Consider the following 16,588-nt stretch of genomic DNA (forward strand, 5'->3'; position numbering starts at 1 on the left):
TGCTTTTGGGACATTCTTCAGGCATGACCGGGGGGGGGAAAAGGAGTCACCGCGCATGCGCACACACGTGCACGCCGCAGAGCTACAGCGCATGCGCCGCAGGGGAAAGTTGCTGACTCATCTACTGCGCAGGCGCCGGGGCCGGGCTCCGCTCTTCCAATGGGAGGGGGCGGCGCGGGGGTCACTTCCTGTCTCGCGGCGAAGGGGGCGGGGTTACCTCCGCTTTGGGCCGTCCCCCTTCGCCGCTTCGCCCTCCTCCCTCCCCCCCGCCCCCCCGCCTAACGCAGCGGCAAGATGGCGGCGGGCGGCGGCGGCGCGGGGGCCGCGGCGGAGCTGGGCTGGGAGGTGGCCGTGCGGCCGCTGCTCTCCGCCTCCTACTCGGCTTTCGAGATGAAGGAGCTCCCGCAGCTGCTGGCCTCGGTCATCGAGAGGTGAGGGAGGAGCGGGGGCTCCCGGGGGCCGGGGCGGGCCCGGGGCCTGCGGGCGGGGAGGGAGCCGGCGGGGCAGCGTTACTCCCTCACGGCCTCCTGCGGCCCGGGGGGCTCCGGTAGACGGGGAGGTGGCGCGCAGCCGCTTGCCCGCGGCAGTAACAGCTCTAACAGTAACGGCGCCGCCGGGGGAGGCGGAGGGGCCTGTCTTCGGTGCGGGGGAGCTGCTCGGTGCGTCCTGCAGCTCGTTGTGCGGCCGGAGACGCTAGGTGAGGATGCCGCGGCGTTAGGTTCGGTTATAAAGACCGTCAGCCTGACCACAATTACACGTTAGGAAACAAAAACTCAGCGCCGAGTAATGATGACGATAAAACCGAGCCCCGTGGTGTTTTGTTTGACACAGACTGACCCAAGGTGAAAACACTGGACACCTGCAATGAGCCTCTGTGCCTTCCTGCCTAGATGTAGCGGTTCACCTAGGAACCCACACAGACCTGGTGTTTATGCTGTCCAGGCACCTCTTAGACTAATCTTTCGCCTGTAGGCCTTCGCACCTTAGCTCTGTCTTGTGCGTCTCTGCTGTCGCTATGCTTAACGTTCGTTGGACGCTTCAGTACAATAATATCACTAAACTACTAAATAGACGCGCTTGGCTTTGGGGGGAGGGCTGTTTCCTCCCTTAGTGAAAACGATGGTTTTGTTTTCTGTTGGAGTCTGTTCTTAGCAGGTTTCTGTTACCTGCCTGATGTTGACCGTGTTTCAAATCCAGCGAAATTAATGGAAGTCCAAGGCCCGTGGAGTCTCGCGGAACGATATCTTGTGTTTCACACATTGATGTAGCATGTTATGCATCACGGAGGATAAAAATAGCTTCTTCAGGCTTGGAGTCACGCTCTTCATACGCTGAACAAATAACCTCTCTGTTGGTTTCTAATAGAGAAGACTGTATCTGTTCAGCTTACTTTCAGAAGATGATTGTTAGGTGTTTCGGTGAGACTGCTGGTTGGTATTATCCACAAAGTAATCCCCAACAAATAAACAGGGTGTAATGGCAGCAAAATCAGTAACATGATTCTTTTTGAAACAAATAAATTCACGTGTTTTCCTGACGAGTGGTGTGCTTCATTTTTGAGTTTAAGCATCAGCAGGTCACTGGAATTTTCCTATTAGCAGGTATATTCAGGAATTAGTAGGCTTCGGCCTCTTATTTAACATAAATTATGGAAATACTGCCTTGGAAAGACACAGTTGACTCGGGACGTGGTCAGTTTACAAAGTCTCTGACAGTCAGATGGGACTGATTTTTCAGGAAAGGTTTTTCAATAGCAGGAGAACTCCTGCACCTGCTGTTTACGCCTTTTCGAGGAAGAGGATGCTTTTGTGCCTGTGCTCTTACATAAAGGGTCTATTTCTGGCCTGTTCAAAATTTGGAAGCGGAACTGAGAAGGGAGATGGTATTTGCTGCTGACACGTTACATTTGATATTGATGTGGAGGCTTCTGGATTAGCGTGAGTAAGGATTTTTTCAGTGAAGCAGATATTTAAGCACCCCTCACTATACAAAGCCTAAATTATTATTGTTTCATTATATAAAAAATATTACTCCGGTACATCATAGATTCAGCTGTTATGTTTACTTGCAAAGACTTGATGATGATGATTAGTTGACAGTTCCCTTCTATTTTTAAAGGTTGTTTTACTATCATAAGACATCCATGACTTATTTTTATAAAATTCAAACCTCTTGTTTTCAAATTGACATGAAATACCCCAACTTGTTCTAGTTTCTGTACCTTGATATTTCTATACCTCTTGGGTTTTGCATGTTGCACAGCTTGACCTATGCAGCAGAATGGTGATGGAGGAGCTGCCAAATTCTTCCATAGTTTACTATTCCCAATCTTTTCCTCTTTGTTCTCTTAAAATATATTCCATATATCTACTGCTACTAATATATAGTTGCACATAAAGAGGTAGATGAGCAAAACTGGTGTCTCAGCATATGAGACGTGAACGTTTTTGCACGTTTGAGCCTGGGCTTTTGACGCAGCAGCGCACTCCTGGCAGGAGATGGCACGGCGAGCCGGGTGAGGCGAACCTTTGATGTCCAGTGCTGTTGTGTTACCGAATGTTTTCAAGCAAAGCTTCCCAGGTTGTAGCAGCTATTTTTCCATTTAAGCTTTTTGCATAGACTAAATGAAAAAAATGTCTAAGCTGAAGCGGTTAGTGAAGCCGAGTAGTATAACATTTTCTTTGAACTTGCCCATTCACATCACTGAATAGAAGTTGCTATCACCTGAAAATGTGGAATAAATGAATTTAGTCATTTAACAGGTAGGTGTCCACGTTACGTAGTTTTACCACCGTAAAAATCAAGGGCTGAACTAGCCATGAAGGCAACGCTCTGTTTCTGTTTCTTTTCTCTGTTCAGGCGGGATGTGGTGTGAAGCTGTGCTGCTGCTGCCTATAACATATCATTTCTACGTGTAAACAGATGTTCCCCTTGGCTAGGAAACCTCCCTGAGAAACCCGTTTTGGTGTATATTTTGCTCTACAATTTTTACTTTTGATTTTGGTTGGCATTAAATTTTCCCTGCTCTGCGCTTTGTGTTGATTTCTGCGGGGGACAATAGCAAAACGATGCAGATTTCAGAAGGTGAAAGTCTCTGCCCCCGAGGCGGGTTACAGGGAATGGTGCATTTTTCTCTGCTATGAGTTACCTGCCAAAACTCCTTGCTCTCCCGCTTGTTGGAGACAGCGTGGTGGGCGGTTGTTGGTATCACGCAACTGGCTGTTTTGAGCCTCTGTTTTGCAGAACTGCCTAAACTTCGGTCGACAACGTGCCCCAATAGGGAACGAGCGCCCGTATCCCAGTCCTGGCAAACGCTGCCCAGCATTAACGGGACAAACTGTCCAAACATCACGGGCAGCTGAGTTTAGAGAAACCTAAAGATTACTTACAACTGGGAGAGCGGTTTAAAGATGCTGACCCGCTGACGGTATAAATGAAATATACCTGCAGCATCGAAAGTATTTCCTTAAACTTTGTGGATTTGGAAAGAGCGTGTGATTTTAGCGAGCTTGGCTTAGTAGATATATCATGTTCTGAGTGTTCTTTGGCAGCCGCTGTTGTGCTGTGCCTAATTGATGTATCTTCTGTTCTCTTATCGCAGCGAATCTGAAATCCTGCACCATGACAAACAGTACGAGCCCTTTTACTCCTCCTTTGTCGCACTTTCTACGCATTACATCACTACCGTGTGTGGTCTAAGTAAGTGTTCCCCGTACTTTGCTTCCTTTTGCTCTTACCTAATGCCCGGGATATATTAAAGCAGACTGGGATTGTCGCCCTTTCGGTATTTGTCCCAAATCCTGTTTCTGAATCGGATATTAACGCCGACTGCAGCAGGCCAGCGTTGCTGGCTTTTGTTCTGGCAGAATGTGAAATTGGGTGGAAAGGGACATTCGTCGATACCAGTGTTTGGCCTCAGATAGTGGGTGGCACCAGCTTGCTGGTGTTTCATTTGTTGGCCTGACTTCACTTAGGGGAAGTTATTTTTGGTCAAATGAAGTGTTTGAATGCATTTTCAGTATTTTTTTAAATTATTCTTTAGCACACCAAATGAAATTTATGTTACCATGTTAGACTTAATGATCAAAACCTTTTGATTCAAAACATTTTAGATTATTTTGTCCAGAAGAACTTGATAATTTCTGTGGAAAAAGTCAGCCTGTTCCATGTTCTTCAGTGCTTTTCCTGTCAGTTTGGTATTAAATAATAAATGTTCCTAGAGAAGCCATTGTATATCTGTTTTAGTCTCTGCATCTGGGTGCTAGGTATTATCCTTACTTTACAGACATTTCTTTTGTTACATTTTGATGAGACTGAATTTATATTGCACCTGTATCTTAGACATGGTAGATCGCATGTGTGTTGTATAGTATTCTGTTATATTGAAAGCATTAAGAATATATTACACTGAATTATTTAAAAGCTCCTACTGACTGATGGCAACCGTCTGCTTTTTTCAGTACCGAGAAACCAACTGCAGTCGGTGGCAGCTGCTTGCAAAGTTCTGATCGAGTTCTCCCTGCTGCGTCTTGAGAACCCGGACGAAGCATGTGCTGTTTCACAGGTGAGCACCGTAAGAAAGATACCTACCGTAAGAAAGGTAGCTTTTTCAGGCACTGTTTCATAGCAAGTGCATGGGACAGTGTTAGCTGAATCAGCTGCAATTAGTAAGCCTTTGTGATCTTTGGTATGAGAGTAGATTTGATCTGAGAGGTGCAGCAGCCTTATTAGCTGAAGCTGCAGTCATCTCAATGCAGCTGTTGAGAGTAAATGACACCAAGGAATAATTGGGGTCAAGAGAGTTTGAATTTTACTTGATGTCTCTTTCTTTGCAGAAACACCTGATCCTGCTGATAAAGGGGCTGTGCACAGGCTGCAGCCGCCTGGATCGGACGGAAATCATTACTTTCACAGCAATGATGAAATCGGCCAAGTTGCCGCAGACCGTCAAAACGCTCTCCGATGGTAGGTGTTTTAATTTCTGATTATTTCACTGTGGCACTTGAGTTAGGCGTAGAAAATGAGATGGTTTTTGATGTGTGAAACGATGTTTTGCTGCTTCCCCTGCAGTAGAGGACCAAAAGGAGCTGGCCTCCCCAGTGAGCCCCGAGCTAAGACAGAAGGAAGTGCAGATGAACTTCCTGAATCAGCTGACATCAGTGTTCAATCCCAGAGTCTCATCATCGCCATCGGTCACGTCAGAGACGCAGGTGAGCAGATAGCCCTAGAATAGAAGTGCTCTGATTTTTAGTGTTAATAATGTTGACGCAGAGAAGGACAGCGGGCAGTAAGTGGTAGTTTTTAATGCACATGTATAAGTAAAACCTTTCTTTACTGTTTAAATCTCACTTGCCTGCTGAGGAACCAAGTAGCAGAAAATACAGTATGCATTGTACTGGTAATAGTGATTTTAATGGCTTATGGAAGCTAATGTTTTCAGTGGTACTTGTAGCTCTTTTGAGCTGTATTCTGATGAGCCTTTCTCCTGTACAGAGACTCACTGCAATACCATATACTTTAAATGCTTCCGTGATGTATTTAGTATACGCTTGTCTTTAGGTGGAAGGAGAAAGTGAAGATCAAGCTTCCACAGATCAAACCTCTGCTGCAAAGACGAAAAGCGTATTCATTGCTCAGAATGTAGCCAGCCTGCAAGAACTTGGTGAGAATCAGATTTTTAGGTTGGGGGGGGGGGGAAAGTGCTAGAGGAAATGTCTGTCCTGCGTTACACCCTATGACTTGAATGGGTGGAAACTTTCTGACCTAAAGCAGTTGTTCTTTAAGAGCGCCTCGTCAGTCGTCGTGTTATGTGTTGACATTGCCAAGGGAGGTGGTGACTGTAATGTTGTCTCGTTGAACGCAATGTATTTGTTTACAGTAGCTGTGTTTTGGGGGGAAAAACGCAGACAATATTAAGTAGTGTTATGGGATGGGTTTCTGAGCACGTGTGGGAGGAAGGGAGAGCTTGCTGCTTGAGTTAGACCTGGTGTGCCATGTAGCACGCACACGGAGCCTTTTGAGACCCGTTACAAGTAATGACTGAAAACTTCGCTCTCCGGTTATGCATTGTAAACTAGGTTAAAGTCTTTATCCTATTACCTCATCTCTGATGGTATTTTCTCACCACAAAGTATAATTAAGTCAGCTATTAATGAAGGTTAGATGAAACAGATGGTAGACATGAAACAACGGGAGAAAGCGTGTTATTGAAGTTAGCCTGTGGCTCATTTGTTCAGGTTAAAAGCTCTCCCATGGAAGAGTAAAAATAAAACACTGCTATTTTTGTTTGGTAGGTGGCTCTGAAAAACTGCTGAGAGTGTGCCTGAACCTGCCGTACTTTTTGCGATACATAAATCGATTTCAAGATGCAGTGTCAGCCAACTCGTTTTTTATTATGCCAGCCACGGTGGCAGATGCCACTGCTGTTCGCAACGGGTAAGATCCTGTAGTCGCTGTTCTCTGGTTTTCTCCTTTTCTGAGCGTACGTTGCATTTCTGAACGTCAACATGTGTCGTTACTGTAGATTTCATTCGCTGGTAATAGATGTGACCATGGCTCTGGATACTCTGTCTCTGCCTGTGCTGGAGCCCCTGACACCCACACGGCTCCAAGATGTGACCGTTCTTGCTCTCAGCTGTCTCTATGCAGGTGAGTGGATTTTCTTTATCATCTCTGGAGCTTTAAGGCGTGCTCGCTTTTTCTCTGCTTTGTTATGTACGTATTTAAGGATCAACACACAAGTAATCTTTATTTCCCATGGACTTGAAAGCTAACTGTGTAATGTGGTGACTGGGCCAGTTTGAAAATTGTTCTAGTGACATTGATATCCTGATATAGTCTATAAAGGTTCTTGTCAGTATTTGAGAGAAAAACAGTTCAGTGATTTGACACCACCTTATTAGCTGTCATTGCTGCTTTGCTGTTATGTTCAGAGCATCATATGTTTTTGTGATGCTTATAACTTCAGCTTAATAGGTTTTACCCTCAAATCAACCTGTTACCCAGGAGTGCTTTAAGTACTCCAGAATCCCGAGTGTCTAATTGGTACAGGTAGAGTTTTGAAGAGATACAGCAATTGAGTAGGAAGATTGCCTTAAAAGTGGTATTGATTTGCATGGTAAAACATTTACTTGTTTAATTGTTCTCATACTCATGTTTTATTTATCGGACAAAACTTTACTCTTTTGGTTGTACTTCAGAGAGATTTTCTAATCTGTCAGTTGTAATATTGAGTAGTCCCAACTCCCTCGAGTTTATGTGCATGTTTAATGCTGCTTGTCCTAATGTATTAAATAGGAACACTTAGCCCCAAGATCATCTCTTAATAATAATGTTACCTTCACTTCTCTACAATCAGGTGTGAGTGTGGCGACTTGCATGGCCATCCTACATGTGGGCAGCACTCAGCAGGTGCGAACTGGGTCAACAAGTTCTAAAGAGGAAGACTATGAAAATGATGCTGCCACTATTGTACAGAAATGTGTAAGTAGATGAAAAGGAGAATATGTTTGTTGTTTTCTTTCTTGGCAAGTGAGGTGCCTAGAATTTGTATTTATTTGGATTGCCGTACGTATCTATCGCTGCTAGGCGTTAGGCTTGCTGATATATCAAGAAGTAATGGGGTTGTTAACTGTGGAGGGCAAAAGAATTCCTGTTTGAGATGCTGGAGTTTTGAAGTGTGTGGAATGGTTTAGTTACTGCCCGGTAGAGTTCTTAAACATTACAGAGGTTTTTGATTTATTTGCAGCTTGAAATCTATGAAATGATTGGACAAGCCATCAGCAATTCACGCCGTGCAGGCGGTGAGGTAAGATTTGTCTCTTCAGGAAGCCTTTTCACTGTTTTTGTGCTGGTGTATTTTGGCATTTGGATTTATACTTTTTTTCTTCTCTCTCTCTCCTTTTACCACTTTCGGGATGATAGCATTATCAGAACTTCCAGCTGCTTGGGGCTTGGTGTTTGCTAAACAGCCTCTTCCTCATCTTGAACCTCAGCCCCACGGCCTTGGCTGATAAGGGAAAGGAGAAAGATCCGTTGGCTGCTTTACGTGTCAGAGACATTATTGCTCGCACTAAGGAGGGAGTTGGGTCTCCCAAGCTAGGACCTGGGAAAGGGTATGTCGATATCTCACTGAGGTAATCATTTTCCATGAATCTAAGAAGGCACAGCAGGCAACTGCTTAGAGTCTTGCCAGTTTCTTTAAATTGTCTCCCTGTTTGTAATTGAAGTCTTGATTCTTTATTGCCCAATTCTTTTCTTTTTCAGTTTAGCAAAGTAGCTCCTTAATCTGTTCACTCAATTTAAAGTTCTTTGAGATTACATCTGGTCTTTTATTTTTCTGTAGACATCAAGGGTTTGGTGTTCTGTCAGTGGTGCTAGCAAATCATGCCATCAAACTGCTGTCATCGCTCTTTCAGGATCTGCAAGTGGAGGCATTGCACAAGGTGTGTAGGTAGCACGTATGTTCTTGTGAAATGTTTCCCCTTATGCACTGATACCCGCTTTAAATTCTCTTTCAATGCTGTCGCCCAGGGCTGGGAGAGTGACGGTCCACCAGCAGTGCTGGATATCATGGCACAAAGCACATCAATTCAGAGAATCCAGCGGCTAATAGATTCTGTACCACTCACTAATTTGCTGCTGACTTTGCTCTCTACTTCCTACAGAAAGGTAGGAACTGGCATACTGCTGGAGAGGTTCTGTAGCTGACCTGCTCTCAGGACGTGTCAGCTGCATGAAAAATTCTCTCATTACAAACTATGAATATGTTAAGAAGAATTTAGAATTAAGGTTTTTCTCTCTCCTCTTTTAGGAGACTGTAGATTTGACAAACCTATTCTGAAACAATTTTTCTGTAAGCTCAGTGGTATTTGTGAATTTAGTGAGAAGATGAAAAGGCTGTATTCAACACAGCCCTTGCATGTCAAAGCTGTTAATTGAAGTGTTGCTTACAAGCTTGGTATAGATGACTTGTTTTCAACCATCCTACATATTTTTGATACAAATTAAGAGGGGGGGAGCCTTGAAGAAATGTTAATGAATAATTGAGTAGAATTGCACTAGAAGAAAACTAAAACTGCGTTAGGAGGATGGTCTTGTTTTGAAATTCTTGTTTCTCATATTCCTAAAATTTGACTTGTTCTGTTTTCTTTTAAGGCTTGTGTCCTGCAGCGTCAGAGGAAAGGCTCCATGAGCAGTGATGCAAGTGCCTCCACTGATTCAAATACGTACTATGAGGATGACTTTAGCAGCACTGAGGAGGACAGCAGCCAAGGTAATAGAGTTTGCAGCACGCAACTTAACTCAGGATTTTATGCTTTCAGACTTGGTGGAAACCTGGCTCCTGGGCTTTTGCCTTCATGGGCTGGAATGAAATAGAATGCTGAAAATGTGAAGCAGTTTGTAAGATCTGTTTGGCGAAAATAATGCTGAGTGTATTCTTTTATGTAAACTGAAGCTAGAGTCCCTGGGATTTGGCAGTAAGGCTTATTAGGAGGAGACTGGAAATAATTTCTTCTTGTAAATTGCTGCTGGATTGCTGTGAAAGTGCTTGGCCTTGTGACTGGAAGGGAAAAGTGAAGATAGCAGCAGCCTTAACTCTGCTCGCTGAAACTCTTTGCAGGTGTTTTCTAAGCTGAGTAGTTTGTAGAAGGTGATCACCTATAATACTATGTTTTTGTTTTTCCTGCATCCTGTGTTAGATGATGACAGCGAACCCATCCTTGGGCAATGGTTTGAAGAGACAATCTCTCCAAGCAAAGAGAAAGTGGCCCCGCCACCGCCCCCACCGCCACCACCTTTGGAGAGCTCCCCTAGAGTAAAAAGCCCTAACAAACAGACGGCTGGAGAGAACGGGAACATCCTGGCCAGCCGCAAAGATCCAGAATTGGTAGGGGAAGATCTTCACGGTTAATGAAGTAACCAGCGTGTCGTAGCACTGTGCACTGGTCGGTGGCTAGCCGGGTTGACAGATAATGTGATAAATGTCAGGTGTTTTAAGTACACTGCTGATGGGGAATCAGTGACTGTCTTGACTTTGAAAAAAGAGTTTTGCTTCTCTCAGGAGAAATATCATAGTGTTTGTTATTGCTGGGGAGAAAAGAGGGAAGATAATATCCATTTGGGTTATAGAGGGAGAGAGAAAATGAGGGCAGAACTATAAGTAAAATACTTGTCTGATAGAATGCTTTTAGCACCTCCATTGGGTAAAGTTGAAAATTAATGCTGCAGTTTAGAAGATAAGGGACTTGCAGACTTTCCAGAGAATTGTAAGATCAGTCCTGATAAAGAACACAGTACGAGTGCAGCAAGCCAGTGAGTAGAGTTAATCTGCACTGCACTGCCAGGGTGTAGTTAGGGGACTTGATTTATTTTGCTGATTTAGGCAGTTTTGTTTTTGTTTGATGCTTGCTTAATACACCTTCTATTTTTGTTGCTTCTATAGTGCATTTCTCTTTTTCTTTTCAGTTTCTGAGCCTAGCTTCAAACATTTTGAGCTTTATTACTTCTTCTATGCTGAACTCCAGGAATAACTTCATTCGCAACTACCTGAGCGTGTCTCTTTCGGAGCAGCACATGGCCACGCTGGCGAGCATCATCAAGGAGGTGGATAAAGATGGGCTGAAGGGTGAGTGAGCAGAACTTGTTTACTAGTGAACACGTAGATTAGGACGTATAGACATATGTTTTCTTTGTTCTATGTGGAAATTTTACTTACAAGAGACCAACAGTAGTAAATGGCTCGATCTCTGTGTTACAGGCACATCGGATGAGGAGTTTGCTGCTGCTCTGTATCACTTTAACCATTCCTTGGTGACCTCAGATCTTCAGTCCCCTGCCTTGCAGGTTAGTCTGTGATGGGTGTTTAAATGAAATGAAGAGCTGACATACATTAATGTCTCTACATGGACTATGTGCACCTGGAGTAGTGTGTTGATGGCTCCCTTTGGTCCCAGAGTATATTCTTTTGAGAAAAGAGCTTGCAGTAGTTTGGATCCAGCAAGTTGGATGACCTTTGCAGTCATCCAGTACAAAACATCCTGCAGAGTGCAAACTTCATGTCCAGAGTTCAGATTATTCCACTGAACTTTGAAGGTGATGAAAACTGAAAAGGAAATGAATTTGTATATTTTGTTTTGCAGAGTTGCCTCTACCTATGCATTTGCCAAGCGGCATTTCTGCAGGCTTGCTTGGCTACCACAACTGATACCAAAAGGCCCTGGAGTTCTCTCAGGAGAGAATCAAATTAATCCCTTTGCTTTCATGTGCTAACTTTGTAGCCTCTAGGTTTCTTTGCTAGGTCGTGTGCTGACCTGGCTTAACACATTAAATAGGGGTTGTAAATCTGCTTAGCAATCAGTCAATTCAATCCCTATACTTTTTGTTGACTCTTTTCTACTGTATTTAAAATACTTCTTTTAAGCAGTTGGACTCTTAAAACACTTGCATTTGTGGTACATCTGAAAAGAAGCAGTCATTAGAAGGGTTCTTCTTCCAAATTCTTAGATCTTGAACATAGTACTTTTCTCATTTGATGCTGAGACAAATAAAAATTGAATATTCTCTGTCAATTTTAAAGGGCATTGAATGAAGAGCCTGTACTGTTTTTTGAAGCAAGCAGTCCCAACTCCACTCCTTTTGTTGGATCTAATGAAGTGTTTTTCTTTTCTAAACTCTTTGTTTCTTACTCTGTCACTTGTGGAGAAATGTTATATCCTCCAATGCCACTTTTGATCTGTTGTGACTTTTTACAACTTGAAGAATGCTCAGTTTCTATCTTTTACAAGTTATAGTACCAGCCAGAGTAAATGCAGGCTCTGCAAGCTGGCCTGTATGACTCTGCCAAAGCATAATCTCTCCTGGTAGGATTTTGCTGAAGATAAGTAAAGCTTATTAATACCACTTTTTTTTTTCTTGCATTGGCAACGTAATTGAAAGGTGGTTGTGTTTTAAGTGGCAAAGTGAAAACATAAGTTCCCTCAACACCTGTACCAGATACTCTAGACAGGAGAAATACTGATACATTAACCCTTTTTAACCACTGAGAGCCCTACTGTTTATTGTCATCTATATGTTCAAAGGATACAGTTAACTAAAGCAGCAGGTAGGACTTGCCTCTCTGCAACAAGTCTCTGTTTTGTTCCAGAACACACTTCTTCAGCAGCTGGGAGTTGCTCCTTTCTCTGAAGGACCATGGCCTCTCTACATCCATCCTCAAAGTTTATCGGTGCTATCTCGACTTCTCCTTATTTGGCAGCATAAAGCCAGTGCCCAGGGAGATCCCGATGTCCCAGAGTGCCTTAAAGTTTGGGAAAGGTGAGATAATTTTATGTTAAGCTGGAAGTCAGTCCTCTCTTATCTCTCTGATGTTCTATTAAATGACAGTTCTCCTGGACCAGCTTAATAAATTAGATGTGTGTTCTCTGAACTCTGGTGGCTATGCAATGCTCAGGGTTTTCTGTGTTGCTAGAATTCTTTTTCTGTTGTATAGGAAATGAAATCAGTCACCAGAATTAGGATTTAGGTGGGTGGAAGCTGGAAAAACTGCAGCAATGCTGGTTTTAAAAAGGAAATGTGAACGTCTTATTTCAGCAGGTTTCTGGTAGGGACGATGGTCCCAAGCCTTTTCCGCTTTGTGTCGTTACCTGGATGTGAGAGCCTCTAATAGGGTTTAGCCAACTTAGTCAGACCGGATGGCCTTTCCTGTGGGAATGAGTTTGCATCTCTCTTTCTCCTTTAAATGATTGTTCATATTTCCCATGAAACGTGTTTGCTAGTTGAATTTATGAAGGTTTTACTTTTGTATAGTCTCATTCCAGTGAATGGTGTAGTGAATTATTTGTGAAATTGCCAGTATTAATTAGAAGTATAAGCAGAAAATAATTATTAAAATGTTTCTTGAACCTCTAGTTGAAGAGGTTTTAAGAAGGGATTTAAGCAAGGAGAAAAGTCATTTATAAACTTCCTTTCTTACTGTCAGGTTTGTGGGCACATTGAAGCAAAATGCCTTGCAGGGGACTCTTCCCAGTGACACAGAAGATCTGAATGCTGAACATCTCCAGCTGCTGCTGCTTATTTTTCACAATTTCTCTGAGAGGGGCCGCAGATCCATCTTGACGCTCTGTATCCAGACGATCCTGGAGCTGATGGTGAACATGGATACCCAGCTGTGTTCTGTACCGCTTATCGTGGCTCGTCTGCTCTTGGTGTTTGACTACCTGCTCCATCAGTATTCCAAGGCCCCTATGTACCTGTTTGAACAGGTAAGATTTTGAGATCGTGTTTTGGGTGTTTATTTGGTCATTCAGCAGAAATCTGTATCAGGTAATCATTTGATGTGTTGTGGTCTCTTCAGGGTCTTTGCAAGTAACTCAGTTTTGATTTTGTTAACAGCATTTGGGGTAATAACGAATGAATAATTGCAGCTGCTAATTCCTGGCAGCAGATTCAGATACAGTGTAAATTCCTGGTGTAACTACTGTCCTGATAAACACGGAGGCAAGGGCTACGGGCACGGTGAAAGCCCACCTTGTCTTTCAAAAGCATGAGTATTTTGGGTGTTCAGGCACTATTTCAGGGATACCTTATACATAGTCTTCTTGTTTTAGCTTTTCACTGTTGGGTTTGGCAGTGTTCTCGTCAATGGGTTGCTGGTGTTCAGCTTTTTCAGTTGTTGGAATCATGCCCATTGATTTAAGCTGCTTACTCCAAAGTAAAAGTTACCAGGTATGGTGCAGGGCTTCCCTCAGAAGCTGGGAAAGTTTGCATTTTAGCAGTGGGGTTGTTTGGGGCTTATGGGATTCCATCATCTGCCCTTAATAATGAGAATGCCCCGTTTTTTTCTGGTTTTTACTTAGGTGCAGTATAATTTGCTGACTCCACCCATTGGCTGGGTGAGCGGATCCCAGGAGAGCAGCAGACGAACCTCTGGCCTGCTCTATCATGGATTTAAAGAAGTGGAAGAAAACTGGACCAAACACTGCTCTTCAGGTCAGAGAGGGAAACGTAGAGGAATTTTTTTTATTCCAAGATTTGGTTTTACAAATAAATGAAAGCCCTCCCTGTGGCCTGGCATGAGTACCTTTCCCTGCTTTTGAGGGGTGTAGTTAAAACAGATGAGGAAAAAAATGCATGTAATTTTAAAGAGAAAAGGAGGAAATCAACAAATACTCCTGAATGCTTGAGCAGTTTTATTGAACAAAATAATTGTGGTCTAGTAGTATGCTACAAGTGACTCAAAATAAGAATATGTATCTTATGTCAGGGTTATGGGAGTAGGAAAACCTTGGCTGCATACGCCATAGGTTAAAAGCATATATAATGTATCATGCCACTAGAGTCATAGAGTCTGATGTCAGTCTTAAAATATGAAAGGGTTTTGGGGGATGGAGGAGAGAGGTAAGACAGTACTGGTAGCTAAAATCTGTCACTTTGAACATTATTTTCTCTACTCGTGTTCCAGATGCAGTGCCACAGCCCAGGTTCTACTGCATCCTGTCTCTAGAAGCATCTGAAGATGATCTGAACCGTCTAGATAGCTCGGTATTGGAATCTCTGTTTTAAAGACGTTTCTCTAAGCCTTCAGAGGACTGTGCTGTCTTGACAACTGGCAGAGAAAATAGAAGGGAGGACTCGATGAAGCAGCTAGCACAGAAATTTTTCTGCAAGTGGAGAAAAGAATAGTGGGTCAAGAAGATTAGATGGGATTCTCATTCTCTTTTTGTACTTCCCTGCATGTCAGGGAAATCTGTATGCAAAGTACAGTGTACTGCCATGAAGATGTGTTGGGTACTTTTAGTAATACCCTAAAAAGGGCTGCATGTATTAGTATAGCTTTAGAAAGTTATAAAAGGCTTTTCAGTTTTTTTGATGCTGTTGAAATATGTAAGCAGAGCCTAACTTAAAAGCTATTGAGTGGAGTAGTCCTTGCTCATCTGAGCCTGATGTCTTGGTAGCTTATTTGAGAGAAATCAAGGCTGCTTGGGTTGCACTGAAATAAACAGTAGCTAAGGAGAGGTGACACGATCTTTTTTGTTCATTTGTCGCACGTGATTCAGATAAGTACGCTATGAAAGAGGGCCCTGTTGTATCTGTACTGGTTTTCAGTGCTGCTGAAACATCTGAGACAAAGACAGTAGGCAGTGAAGTTGCTTTACCTTCCTTTTGCTCCATGTTTTTCCTGGATTTTGTTGTCACTAAGGTTTGGATGACCTTTCAGGGTATTAACCTGCAGCGTGTATTAACACTGCGTTGGCACCCTGACTGAGGGGAGAAGCACTTGACAGAGTTAACATCCCAAAGTTATTCTGAGGATATTCGGAATATCTGAAGGAAGATTTTGACTGTATAAAAATGGTCAGTTGTGCAGTTTGCAAGGCAACGATCCGGACTTGGCATCTCTTGCAGGTTTGCGAAGTCCTTTTCTCCAGGACTATGAAGTATGATGAGCTTTACACAGCCCTGACTTCACTCCTTGCAGCTGGATCACAGTTTGATACACTCAGGAGGAAAGAGAACAAAAATGTCACTGCACTGGTGAGGCTCTCTGTGTTGCTGTAATGTTGTCTGTGCTGAGAAAACAGAAGGTCTCTTTGTATAAAAACTAGTCTGGACAGTGGTTGGAGGAATGGAGAACTTAAAAATCTTATGGATCATGGTAATCCTTTTGGTGGTATTAAGTTTTGTATGAGTTTTTAGTTCATAACATGTTTTAGACTTGCTGTATGTCCCTGGGGACTCCCAAGAGGTTTGGCTGAAATACAATGAGGCCAAATATTTTTGTGTAATCTTTTTTTTTTTTCTTTTTTTTTTCCTTCTCTCCTCCTCTCACTCATTTTTAGAAGGAAGTGAGGTGAGATAATTAAACAAAGTCAGATTGGTGCATAATGTGACAGAAACTCAGTCCAGCATTTGTCATCTGATCTGGCACATCCATGGAAGTCCAGGGGTCCTTGATGAGATAACATTACAGTGGCTGTGATGGCTGCAGCAGCAATTTTTCTTTACTGATATATCCAACTGTACTTCTGTTTAGGAGGCCTGTGCACTTCAGTACTACTTCCTGATACTCTGGCGGATACTAGGGATTTTGCCTCCGTCCCAAAACTACATGAATCAATTGGCCACGAACACACCAGAAATGAGTGAATGTGATATTTTACACACACTGCGCTGGTCTTCCCGTCTGCGTATCGCGTCTTATGTCACGTGGATCAAGGTACAGCCTCGTCTCTATAGGGGTGTTTGGTAATGTTGTGAATGTGAATCTCTGATATTCTACACTGACTGTGTATGGGAATTATGTGGGTTCAGTGGTGAGCAATAGGAACTTGGGTATACATTTTCTAAAGTGTTCTAGCCTGGTAGTTGGCAGAGTGCTTAATTCTATAGCCCTTCTAAGTTGTTAAATGTGATAAATCTTTTTAAACACCTGTAGGATCATCTTACCAAGCAGGGCATGAAGGCTGAACATGCCGCTTCTCTCATTGAATTGGCCTCAGGCAAGTGCAGCTCAGTGAAGTATGATGTGGAAATAGCAGAGGAGTACTTTGCTCGGCAGGTAGGCTGGTGTGAACGCTACTGTGTACAT

At 43.2% G+C, this 16,588-nt stretch overlaps 1 protein-coding gene across 1 annotated transcript in view; it reads left to right on the top strand.

Annotated features, from left to right (window-relative positions):
- The first annotated feature begins 243 nt into the window (after window positions 1-243).
- Window positions 244-16,588, top strand: part of UBR4 (ubiquitin protein ligase E3 component n-recognin 4) — a 78,756-nt gene continuing 62,411 nt past the window's right edge. The window contains exons 1-24 of the mRNA XM_026112484.2: window positions 244-431; window positions 3,602-3,699; window positions 4,461-4,564; window positions 4,836-4,965; window positions 5,071-5,210; window positions 5,560-5,662; window positions 6,294-6,435; window positions 6,524-6,648; window positions 7,358-7,482; window positions 7,748-7,807; window positions 7,924-8,135; window positions 8,345-8,444; window positions 8,533-8,670; window positions 9,157-9,274; window positions 9,702-9,889; window positions 10,468-10,627; window positions 10,760-10,845; window positions 12,146-12,315; window positions 12,980-13,262; window positions 13,857-13,989; window positions 14,462-14,541; window positions 15,406-15,534; window positions 16,034-16,216; window positions 16,436-16,558. Of these exons, the coding sequence (XP_025968269.2) occupies window positions 295-431; window positions 3,602-3,699; window positions 4,461-4,564; window positions 4,836-4,965; window positions 5,071-5,210; window positions 5,560-5,662; window positions 6,294-6,435; window positions 6,524-6,648; window positions 7,358-7,482; window positions 7,748-7,807; window positions 7,924-8,135; window positions 8,345-8,444; window positions 8,533-8,670; window positions 9,157-9,274; window positions 9,702-9,889; window positions 10,468-10,627; window positions 10,760-10,845; window positions 12,146-12,315; window positions 12,980-13,262; window positions 13,857-13,989; window positions 14,462-14,541; window positions 15,406-15,534; window positions 16,034-16,216; window positions 16,436-16,558 (3,267 nt within the window). The 5' untranslated portion in view covers window positions 244-294. The remainder of the gene's footprint in view (window positions 432-3,601; window positions 3,700-4,460; window positions 4,565-4,835; window positions 4,966-5,070; window positions 5,211-5,559; window positions 5,663-6,293; window positions 6,436-6,523; window positions 6,649-7,357; window positions 7,483-7,747; window positions 7,808-7,923; window positions 8,136-8,344; window positions 8,445-8,532; window positions 8,671-9,156; window positions 9,275-9,701; window positions 9,890-10,467; window positions 10,628-10,759; window positions 10,846-12,145; window positions 12,316-12,979; window positions 13,263-13,856; window positions 13,990-14,461; window positions 14,542-15,405; window positions 15,535-16,033; window positions 16,217-16,435; window positions 16,559-16,588) is intronic.

This window comes from Dromaius novaehollandiae, chromosome 24, assembly GCF_036370855.1.
Source record: "Dromaius novaehollandiae isolate bDroNov1 chromosome 24, bDroNov1.hap1, whole genome shotgun sequence".
NCBI lineage: Eukaryota > Metazoa > Chordata > Aves > Casuariiformes > Dromaiidae > Dromaius > Dromaius novaehollandiae.